The 12,263-nt window shown below is 42.8% G+C and overlaps 1 protein-coding gene across 4 annotated transcripts in view; it reads left to right on the forward strand.

Moving 5' to 3' along the window:
* myt1lb (myelin transcription factor 1-like, b) overlaps positions 1 to 12,263 on the forward strand; it is a 117,598-nt gene that overhangs the window by 72,710 nt on the left and 32,625 nt on the right. For all 4 annotated transcript variants that reach the window (XM_034112146.1, XM_034112147.1, XM_071207254.1 and 1 more), the window contains 3 exons: positions 1,304 to 2,401; positions 5,567 to 5,701; positions 11,115 to 11,205. In XM_034112146.1, the coding sequence (XP_033968037.1) occupies positions 1,304 to 2,401; positions 5,567 to 5,701; positions 11,115 to 11,205 (1,324 nt within the window). The remainder of the gene's footprint in view (positions 1 to 1,303; positions 2,402 to 5,566; positions 5,702 to 11,114; positions 11,206 to 12,263) is intronic.

Consider the following 12,263-nt stretch of genomic DNA (forward strand, 5'->3'; position numbering starts at 1 on the left):
AAGCACCAATAGTGTGTTGCTCTCATTAGATTGGTGTGTGTGTACACCGTGTGTACAGTACAGTATATGTTGTCATAGTATGCAGGCTTATCTTGTACGCATCATTATACATTCTGTTGAATAAATCAAGTTTACGTTTAAAAAGAAAATATTATTACGTAAATATACCTTGTAAAAACAGAATGTAAACTATTTTTAACCATTTCCCAAAAGGAGTCTATACACACATGTTGTAGAGTAAGTAAAGACATGATGTCATCAAATTAGATGGGCCATTCATATATAATTAAAATATGTTTGTTTATACATTAACCTAACTCAGTTGAAAATAAATCTACTTTTTATTCCACTGGCCAAATGGCTAGTGAGAATTCAAAATTCTCCAGCCAGCCTATACACATGTTTTTATTTTGTTGTTAAGTACTTGAAATCTTCTACTAACTTGCATATTTTACAAGTATTCGGCTGGTAAATGTTGCTATTATTGTGCTGTGTTTATTATTTCTGTTTGTGGTGGGGCGGGGGGTCTTGGTTCATTCTCTCTTCAGGAATGTAAGTGGCAAATGTGATGCCGTCGTGAGTGATGTGCTCTTGGTGGCTCAGGGCGGAAATGTGAAAGGCGAGATTGGAAGTGCTCCAGGAGTGAGTGCTTGAAATTACTGACAGAAGAGGTTCAGTAACCTTTTGCAGTCTGTCAGAATCAATTAGGCAGTGAAAGGAATTCTAAAGATACTGATGATTGAATGAAAAAAGAACTTTGCTCACAAACGATGAATAGCTACTGACTGGGGTTCATCATGTTGCAGATGGAACATCATATTATCTCTCAGATTTTCGACATATTTTAAAATCTTCTGTAAAAAAAAAAAAAAAGAAGCTGTCTGTAAGATATTCTCACAATGTTTTGATACAGCTGAACAATGAATACAATATTATCTCATTTGCAACTATTTGCAGAATTCCTCTATAATATTATTACTCTAAAAACCTGATTTATTTTCACAAAGACTTCCAGGAAATAAGGGCAAATATATGACAGGCCGTAGATAAAGTCCCTGGTTTCATAGATTACCATTTACCAGAGCATCTTTCTCTGGAACTTTCCCCAGCCACTATATTTAACTTCCTGTGCTGATTCACAATTCAGAACACAAGCTGCTGTTAAGACGCTCAAAGTAAATGATTAGGGGAAGCAAAGAGTTCCTTATCCAATTTAGATGGACCAAGCCCAGAAATCTGATTTACCAGTAAAATAGAATGACAGAAATTAAATTACAAGAGGTTTGTGCTTTCTTTCCAACAGAGGACGATCAGATGAGCAGCAGCGAGGGGGGCGAGGGGGTGGGCGTCCGTCGAGGTGGCGGCGGCGATGCCAGATCTGGCCCACCAGGGGGGAAGGATAACGGCGAAGAGTACGAGAACTACGATGAACTCGTGGCCAAGTCCCTCCTCAACCTGGGCAAGATCGCAGAAGACGCCGCCAACCGAGCCTTGACGGAATCTGAGTTGAACAGCAACTCCTCGAACAGTGCTGAGGAAGAGGATGATGATGATGATGAAGAGGAGGATGAGGAGGACGAAGAAGAGGAAGAGGAGGAAGGGGATGGTCCACAGAGGGGGAATCTGAGTTTGGACGTTGACAGTGACGTGGTTCGGGAGACGGTGGACTCGCTTAAACTTCTAGCACAAGGTCACGGCGCGGTACTTTCTGACAATTTAGAGGGTCAGGAGTTTGAGGACGGCACGGAGAATGCTTATCCTCACAACGGGCACAATGGTGGTAATGGACAAGTTAAGATCAACAGTAACGGACAAATAGAAAACAGCGACGAGGAAGTTTGTTTAAGCAGTCTGGAGTGCCTACGGAACCAATGCTTCGACTTGGCTCGGAAACTTAGCGAAACCAAGTCCACTGACCGAAATGGACCACCCGGGCAAAACCATTTTCCGTGCGGAGATCCCAATCAACCGGCCCAGCATCACAGCTACGGGAATTTCCACCAAGACGACAGGCGGTCGCTTGAAAGAAACTATTCCGACATGGACAATCTGTTGAAGCTGGAGGAGCAGCTGAGCCCACGCTCCAAGGCCTTCGCCAGTTGCGCGCAGGAGAACCGATATCACACCAACCTGCGGGACTTTGACGAGGACACGGCCTCTGTGACGTCGGACCGATCGGAAGAAGTGTTTGACATGACAAAGGGTAACCTGTCTCTGTTGGAGAAGGCCATTGCACTAGAGTCAGAACGCGCCAAGGCAATGCGGGATAAAATGGCGGCCGAGGCTGCCAGGAGAGACGGGGCGAGGTACGGCCATGACGACCATGGACCACGGCACGGCTACGGTGTGGAGCGCAAAGCCCGGCTCCATGATGGTATGAAGAAGCCTTTCTACCATAAAGGTGAGTGCTTATTTCTCAATTGGAAAATAGACAATTGTAGACATGTTTACCTCATTTAGCAAGCTCAGGTCAAATGTTTGTCTGCCGCTGTTTTGCTCTGTATTCTCATCTATCCTGTACTGAAGACAGCCCACATGCATTCTGGGAACCTCACCATAACCCCAGGACAAGCTTTTTTCAGCCAATTTGGAAATTCGCATCTCGGTAGCAGCGGGAGCGGCAGCAGCAGCTTATGTTGTTAAAATAGGCCAGCAAGGAAACATCAGAGGGTAGGCTTGTCAGGCATAAGTAATGGCAATCTGCACGGCCTGTTAGGACCGCAAATCTCATCCCTGCGATGCAGCTTGGGGTAAAGCTGCCTATTTTTAAACATGCGCAAGCACTCTGGAGAGGAAGCTACAAAACAGAGGCCTCTGCCTTTAGAGAGGATTCATTTTGCAGGGAACATGAAAAACATTGTACCCTTGTTTGTAACACTTATGACCTACCATTTAGATTGATGTTTACTAAAACCACAGAAAGACTAATATGGCTAATCGTATAGGGCCAAGACTGCAGCATGGGATCAGTAGTAATACAGTTAACTGGTAATGTGCTCGATGTATGCTCTTAAACATAGAGAGTTGCAGTGGCATTTCCAGTGTCTAATTTCATGCTTTCATCAACTCTTGATTGTTCCTCTCATCATTTCCCTGACTGCAACAATGTTCACTCTAAGTTAGGTTAGATACATTCCCCCCACAAGGAACATATCAGATTAGGCCAACCAATTAAAGCATGCTTATTTACAGCTGGGTTATATTACGCCTTTAATGCCACACGACTCACAGCAGGTATATATTGCGACTTAAATGCCACACAAATGTTAATTTCCAAAGCTTTCCGTGGCCTCTGTGTCTGGCTAATGTCGGAATAATGAGAGGACGCAAAAGACAGTTGCGTCACGATAACATCTCTCTTCGGGGGAGATAGTGGCAGACACTCGCTGACCAAGGTTCCTATGTGATTCATAAAACAGAACATGGAGAGGGAGGGGGGATCAGATGGTGGGGGTGGGGTTCAGGGAAGAGCCCTGCTCCTAAGAGAAGCACGGGCTGAAATGAAAATGTAACAGTATCAAAATGACCGATAACGAACGGCAGCCCAACTGACTGCACATTAATTATCCAGAGATGGTATGGTAATGGGGGCCATTTGCTATGCAAAGCGCAGACCGTCCCCAGCCACAATCAATATCCCCTGCTTTCTAATATGCCTTCCACTCTGCTGCTTCCACTCCCTGCAATGGAAGCAGGCGGATAACAGGGCAACATCACGTAGGCCATGTGGAAATACAGAATGATATCCAACCTGCTGTTCAAACACTAAGACCCAATGTAATCTTTCTCAAAAGAAACCATTATTAAGATGCAGACCGAGTTCTTCATCAACATGCATTTCCCTGCCTTTATTTCACTGGTGCAGACGAGAGGCTGACATGACACAGCACATGTGTACCAAACTCATATGCTCCTAACGTGACATAGATAGATGACAGCCATGAAGGATAATGAGGTGCTTTTTCCTGATGAATGAGGCATGGGATTTCATTTGGTAACTCATTTGTAATTGTATGAGTAGGTGTGCTCCATGCCCCTAAATGTAGTCCTTTCTCAACCCCCTTCACATGATTGTTCTTCTCTTACTCCACAAACTCTGCTTTTAATTTGGTTTGCCATAAAGGGCCTTAGCTGCTAAGTTACACAGGCCTGTACGACTTGAATCAGTGGTCTGTCTTTCTGTGGCATGAGATAATGGCTGCTCCCCTGTCCACTTGGCTAATACTTGCTCTAGATAATGGTTTCTGTCACTCAAATGACTCCAAATTGATTACACAATCTGATACAGCACTATTCTCCTGTCTCTCTGCTGTGAAAATATATTAAAGGCCCTTATTGCTTCGTATATTATCCTAATTTGGATTTTAAATGGTAATGCCCCAACTAGGTCGATTGTAAGAACATTCCTCGACCTTGTTTGAGAGTCAAAGTGATTTAAAGGTGGACGGTTACATAGAAACAATGCCAGTTGGCACAGCTGGGCGTTGGTGCTTTTTGGTGGAAACTATATCTGATCTGGGCTTCGGATAAATGGAAGAGGTCTTTGGGGAGGGAAAGACAATGAATCTTATCCGCTGAGAGCATCTTTGTGTGTGTGTGTGTGTGTGTGTGTGTGTGTGTGTGTGTGTGTGTGTGTGTGTGTGTGTGTGTGGTGTGTGTGTGTGTGTGTGTGTGTGTGTGGTGTGTGTGTGTGTGTGTGTGTGTGTGTGTGTGTGTGTGTGTGTGTGTGTGTGTGTGTGTGTGTGTGTGTGTTGTGTGTGTGTGTGTGTGTGTGTGTGTGTGTGTGTGTGTGTGTGTGTGTGTGTGTGTGTGTGTACAGTAGTGCTCTTTGAACCCTTATTGTCACACTCACCTAATACACTGTAATGCATCTTGTTTGAATCTGAACTGAAGTGCTGAAATGCTTTCTGTTGAAGGTCACTAACCCGAGAGTCGTAATATTTCACTAATTTTCACAATTTCATTACGGTAAACAAAATTCATGATCAAAAGAGCCGTCAGCGAGCCAATTGCGGCATCTGTGTCTTCACTACGTTATTTCAAATAAGCACAGCAATAAATAATGGTCAATAAATAAGAAAAAAAAATACATTTAAAAAAACTACTGTTTTGGTTACAATAGTCAAGACTTGGTTTCAGCAAGTAGAAGGGTCAGGTTCTTCAACTGAAAATAACTAAACTATATCCATTGGATTCAATTAGAAACAAATTGTTATAATTTACTGTTTTAAAACAATTGAAAAAAGCAATGCCAAATATAATATTAAATATATTGTTCAAAATGTGATTGCGAAGAACGCCATGAACCTCCTAGAAATGATGCCACTAGAAATCGTTTTTGAAAAGTCAATGAAACCCAGAACAGACGGACCATCACAATCCAAACAGTAAAACTGCAAATGTTTTGTTAACATCTGTTCCTTACTGATACAGCTGTTCACAGCTCTCAACACGACATAATACACTTTTAGTTATCCCCCCAATGGTATTTTAACTCCCTTGTAACCTTGTGCTCAGTTCAGCATTTCTCATGTGTGATCATCACAAAATGACTTTTTGCTCACAGATATTTCACGTGCAGACAAGAAGGAGAGTCGATGTCCGACACCGGGCTGTGACGGCACGGGGCACGTGACGGGCCTGTACCCCCACCACCGGAGTCTGTCGGGCTGTCCGCACAAAGACAGGGTGCCACCAGAAAGTAAGCACTAGTCGTACACACCTATATATCCAACCGTCCTGTCCTCTGGTGATCAGGAATCGGCATGTTTCCTGTGATCACTGTTCTGTGTGATGTGTCCTTGCTGTTATGTGTTTGGGGGGGGGGGCAGTGAGAGTCAGACAGGTCACAGCTGCACTTCTCTTGTTACCTTTTGCATGTGGCCATGGTTTTGCTTGTGGAATGCCTGTCCTGTGTGCCGTGGTGATGAGGTGGGAAATGAAGCCTTGGTGATGTGCAAATAGAGGCTGTTCAGTAATTGGTGGGATGGCCAAGAGCTGTCAATCACTGATTTACATGACTGCATGAGACTTTTTCCTCCATACATTGACTGACAGTTGGTAAATGCATATGCAGTCCTATCTACTTGTTGGTTTCACCATTGTAAGGTTACATGTGTTGCATGCTTCTTCTCATCAATATGTGACTGATAAGAAAAGGTTGAATGCCATGCTTTTGTATCTCATTTTTGTAGAGTTTTAATGTGTCTTCACCTTTTATGTTTTTCACAAAAAACTCCCAGCTGTTCCCAGATCTTGATAACAATGTGCCTGCCTCAGTCATCCATGCCATACACCCCTGTATCTATTTGTATTCCTTGCTCAATTAAGTTATGTTGAATAGAAGGGCTCTATCACACAGCATCTCTAAGCCACGGATCAAGTGAAGTGGCAATAAACATTAGCCTTGAATAAATAGTGAGTTTTGCCTTTGGAGATATTACCCTGGCTATTTAGTCTTGTTCACCTTGTGCCAACTTCTCAATAAAAGCCCTTTTATACGTTTCACTGAGTGCTGCGTGAACATCCAGTTATGATCAGTCATGACCCAGACTGCAATCAAAATAAAAGAGGGTTTAATAATGGCAAATAAATGAGTTAGCATTAAAGACGAGCAGTGTCAGCAGACTCTTGTTCTGCGGAGTGCCGCTCACATTCAGGTCCCTCACCTGAGACGTCTCAGAGAAATGCAAAATGACTCCGAGCACTTGACCTTGACTGGGATCAAGAGCCCCAAAATGGAATTTGGAATGGACTTGAATTGATTGTCACTGGAGATGTTGGAACATGATGTCTCTGTTCCTCCTCCTGTTCCTCACTTGTGTTGATGTGGCTGAATTTTTGGGGGAAACGATACCAGTAATACGGCACAGGGTGCTTTGGATCACAAAAAGTTAGTTTCTTGATCTTTGTGGCATCATCTTCGGCCCTTTGCTCCTCACTTCCATAGGATACTTGAGATTGAAACACACACACACACACACACACACAGAGTTGTGTTGCTGTTTAGAGGTGACCTTCTCTGACTTACCTGCTTTTGGTTGAGTTATATCTTCATTATCACCAGACTTTGTTAATATCTGGTAAACAGCCCCATGCACACTTTGTGCTTCACTACTTTAAAAGTATAGATGAGCAATCTCATATTTGAGAGCAAAAAATATGTTTTGGCAATATTGTGAAAAAGGTTTTTCCAAGATATTGTGAGTATTAAAAGACATGAGCCTTCTCATTGCTATTTTGGCAACCTTGATTGCTGTACTTGCCATATATCTGACTGTTCATGTCAAGGCCTCTGAACTTTGCCACAACAATAAATCAAATTCTGCATTTTACCAGGAAATAATTGATGTTTGTACTTTGGAGGACTGCCAAATCACCCATTTTGCAATGTCTTTCATTGTCAAGGGCCAGTGATGAAATATATGACATCTTCTTGTGCCTTTCAATCATTATGAGTTATATGTCTGAAGATATTGAACCATCAAAATAGCTTTCATGCCTAAGAGATTTTGTAGGGGAAAATGGCAATGTTCCAAGTGGCAATCAACTCTGTAATCTCCAAAATGAGCCAAAGATATTTAGCAAAACTTGTTTTTTTGCTCTCAAATAGCACATACAAAAGATTTAAACTAAATCAAATATGTAAACGAAAACGCTCTATCTGATTTGACACAAAATGACCCTGTAGGGAGGATTTAGCTGTGGGCAAGTCTCTCTCTTCTATTAACACATTTGCTCTGCTGAATGGACAATGTATTATTAATGCAGTGGCTCCATCTAATTGGGAAATCACACGGGGCAACCAGACTGTTCCTTGGGAAATGTGAAAAATGACGATTAAATTATATCTCAAATTCATTAACTCCCATTCCTGTTTGCTCATTGTGGCTCCTTTCTGTGGCGTGCTAAAATATTGAACTAGCTCACATGGGAGTCTTTGTTTTTGTCTTTAAAAGGGAATTACCACATCTGCATTTGGAGGCACATTGCTTCCTGTTTGCACCCTCCTGTCATACTTTTCTCACTGGATCAGGCCTAGTGTTCTTCGGAAGTTTTTCCTTGTACGATATGAGGGTCTAAGGACAGAGGGTGTCGTATTGTCATACTGATATTCTGTACACACTGTGAAGACCACTGAGACAAATGTAACATTTGTGATATTGGGCTATATAAATAAACATTGATTGATTGATTGATTGATTGATTGATTGATTGATTGATTGATTGATTGATTGATTGGTTGATTGATTGATTGATTGATTGATTGATTGATAGTGCTTTCATTTAGTGGTGAAAGTACACTGAACAAAAATATAAATGCAACACTTTTGTTTTTGCTCCCATTTTTCATGAGATGAACTCAAAGATCTAAAACATTTTCTATATACACAAAATAACCATTTCTCTCAAATATTGTTCACAAATCTGAAAAAATCTGTGATAGTGAGCACTTTGCCGAGATAATCCATCCCACCTCACAAGTGTGGCATATCAAGATGCTGATTAGACAGCATGATTATTGCACAGGTGTGCATTAGGCTGGCCACAATAAAAGGCCACTCTAAAATGTTCAGTTTTATCACACAGCACAATGCCACAGATGTCGCAAGTTTTGAGGGAGCGTACAATTGGCATGCTGACAGCAGGAATGTCCACCAGAGCTGTTGCCCGTGAATTGAATGTTCATTTCTCTACCATAAGCCGTCTCCAAAGGCGTACATCAAACCGGCCTCACAACCGCAGACCACGTGTAACCACACAAGCCCAGGACCTCCACATCCAGCATGTTCACCTCCAAGATCGTCTGAGACCAGCCACTCGGACAGCTGCTGCAACAATCGGTTTGCATAACCAAAGAATTTCTGCACAAACTGTCAGAAACCGTCTCAGGGAAGCTCATCAGCATGCTCGTCGTCCTCATCGGGGTCTCGACCTGACTCCGGTTCGTCGTCGTAACCGACTTGAGTGGGCAAATGCTCACATTCGATGGAGTCTGGCACGTTGGAGAGGTGTTCTCTTCACGGATGAATCCCAGTTTTCACTGTTCAGGGCAGATGGCAGACGGCGTGTGTGGCGTTGTTTGGGTGAGCGGTTTTCTGATGTCAATGTTATTGAATCGAGTGGCCCATGGTGGTGGTGGGGTTATGGTATGGGCAGGCGTATTTTATGGACGACGAACACAGGTGCATTTTATTGATGGAATTATGAATGCACAGAGATACCGTGACGAGATCCTGAGGCCCATTATTGTGCCAGACATCCACGACCATCACCTCATGTTGCAGCATGATGATGCACGGCCCCATGTTGCAAGGATCTGTACACAATTCCTGGAGGCTGAAAACATCCCAGTTCTTGCATGGCCAGCATACTCACCGGACATGTCACCCATTGAGCATGTTTGGGATGCTCTGGATCGGCGTATACGACAGCGTGTTCCAGTTCCTGCCAATATCCAGCAACTTCGCACAGCCATTGAAGAGGAGTGGACCAACATTCCACAGGCCACAATCAACAACCTGATCAACTCTATGCGAAGGAGACGTGTTGCACTGCGTGAGGCAAATGGTGGTCACACCAGATACTGACTGGTTTTCGGACCCCCCCAGACCCCCCCATAAAGCAAAACTGCACGTTTTAGAGTGGCCTTTTATTGTGGCCAGCCTAAGGCACACCTGTGCAATAATCATGCTGTCTAATCAGCATCTTGATATGCCACACCTGTGAGGTGGGATGGATTATCTCGGCCAAGGAGAAGTGCTCACTATCACAGATTTTTTCAGATTTGTGAACAATATTTGAGAGAAATGGTTATTTTGTGTATATAGAAAATGTTTTATATCTTTGAGTTCATCTCATGAAAAATGGGAGCAAAAACAAAAGTGTTGCATTTATATTTTTGTTCAGTGAAGTATTCAGATACTTTACTTGAGTAAAAGTACTAATAACACACTGTAATTGAAAATGTTACTTAAGTAAAAATAACTAAGTATAAATATAAAAATGTACCTGCAGCAGAGAAATCCAAAACACACAAGATTATTCTAAAAAAAAATTAAAATGAGATATTTGTTATTGGTCGCCGATTCATAAATCTCTTAAAAATAAGTCTAGTGGCTAGTTTAATTTGTTATAAACAAACATCATATCTCATATATTTGACATTTTATGCCGAAGTTTTAATCTGTAAAGTAACTAAAGCTGTGGGGTAAATAAAGTAAAAAATACAATATTTCCCTAAAGTACCTCAAATAAACACTTAAGTACGACACTTAGTTACATAACCACAGTTTAATTTCTTGCCGTTCTCTGTGTGTCTGCAGAGGGCATGGTGGCACCAGCATATATAATATATTGGCTTGTGGCATGTTGAGGTGGCAGGCTTCGTCCAATTACCTGCAGCCAATGCCAATTAGTATGTAAGGGAAGGAGGATGATTGAGGGGTTAAAGTTTAAGGGGGTGATAATGATGAAGCTGGTGCCAGTGGGGTTTGGCCCTGCGAGCCGCTGATTTGGAGACGACCCTTCCCCGCGCCCCCGCCTGCAGGGCTCCAACGGCTCCACTCGGACATCCATAGATCATTAATCTAATTGGCTGGTTGCCGAGGGGATCTAAGACAGTTATGGACTGTTTTAATGGTAAATGGTATTGAAGACTGCACTCTCTACCCTAACAACGCACAGAATGATAACAGTCTATCAGAGGGCTGTGTTCCATGTGTCTGCGTCCCCCATTGATTTCAAGGTTTTGTGTTTTGCATGATTGCTGGCTGTTGGTTGCTCTGCATGCCTAGAATTTCCCTCCATTTCTGTCTCTCGCTGGCTTTGTCCTGTTAAACCTAAATGACATCTTTTTATTCATGACTGTCCCCTATTCCATGAATACTAATTTGAAAGGCCGGATAAGTGGTAGCAATATGGTGGGAAACCTTGCCTGCCCTCTCAAACTAGTGTTCATTAAAATGAAGAAGAGGTCATTTGGGTTCGCACAGGCTCATTTCTTAATGATGTTTATAATGCCAAGCTCCTCATACACTAATAGAGCTCATGCGTGATCGTAAGGGGCTCCTAACCTTCCCTGTCTTTCACTCCTATCTGCTGTCTGCGTGAAGTCGTGGCTATGTATGAGAATGTTCTTAAGTGTCCTACGCTGGGCTGCACGGGACGCGGCCATGTCAATAGCAACAGAAACTCCCACAGAAGGTAAGTGACAGCCTGCCCGCAAGAAACTGGCACTGTCCATAATGCACCTTTCTTTTTTCACCTTGGGACTTATTTTTTACATTTTTGTTTGGAAATAATTGTCTAATTTCTCGTTTTTTTTATTTATTGTGAAACCCATTATTTTTTGTCTTTGCAACATATTATTTTCGGTGTGTGGAAAAGTACATTCCTTCTTATAATGCTTGCTCAAATTGAATCATAAAAGCAGTTCAGCTGCCTACCTTTCCCGTGGTTTAACCGAGACTGATTAGAATGCAGCAATTCACACCCTCCACAGCGTAAATCATTCATCAGCTCGTGGCAAAAGAACTGCATCCATCAGGTGCAGGTTTGGAGGGAAGAACTGAAATAGCAGGGCGCTGTCACCAGTGCTGTCAGACGGGGCGAGGTGACAGTGAGAGAGGAGTGTCACACACAGCAGATGCTCAGGGAGTCGGGCGTAGCAGTAGCCATTAGCACCTTTCTGCCACTCAGCAGGGGTGACAGGAGAGGTGCAGACCCGGGAGCAGCAGCATGCATCCACGCTGGGTTCAGTGAAAATAGGCACGCACAGTAAACTTTCACTTTTACTAGAAAGCGCTGATATAAACCTCCATAAACTCTGGCACCTGATACACACCGTTATACCGGCACACGTCCCATGACAGCAGCTCAGGAACTCCACACTGGCTTCAGGCCATTGTCAAAGATCATTTTTTTCACCACGGCCCGGCACACTACAGTGACAGACTGGTTGGGGAGTAATAGGGGTTAAGAATAACAACATGAACTTTTGTGACATTTGGTCAGTCAGGAAGTTTTACAGACGTAAATCCAACCGGAACATGCTGTAGGTGAACAGCCCAAGTGTTGTTGTGTCTTGTCAGCTCATGTTTGAAGGAAATACATGCACATTATTTACTTGTCCATATGGGAATATCTATTGTTAAAATTATTTAAAACCGATCAACCAGAAACATGCAAGCTGTTGCCACTTTTAAGAGTTACAAGTGATGAACATTAATGAGTTAGTAATTTAAGCTGGTCAGGTTTTTGGC

Source organism: Pseudochaenichthys georgianus, chromosome 22 (assembly GCF_902827115.2).
Source record: "Pseudochaenichthys georgianus chromosome 22, fPseGeo1.2, whole genome shotgun sequence".
Lineage (NCBI taxonomy): Eukaryota > Metazoa > Chordata > Actinopteri > Perciformes > Channichthyidae > Pseudochaenichthys > Pseudochaenichthys georgianus.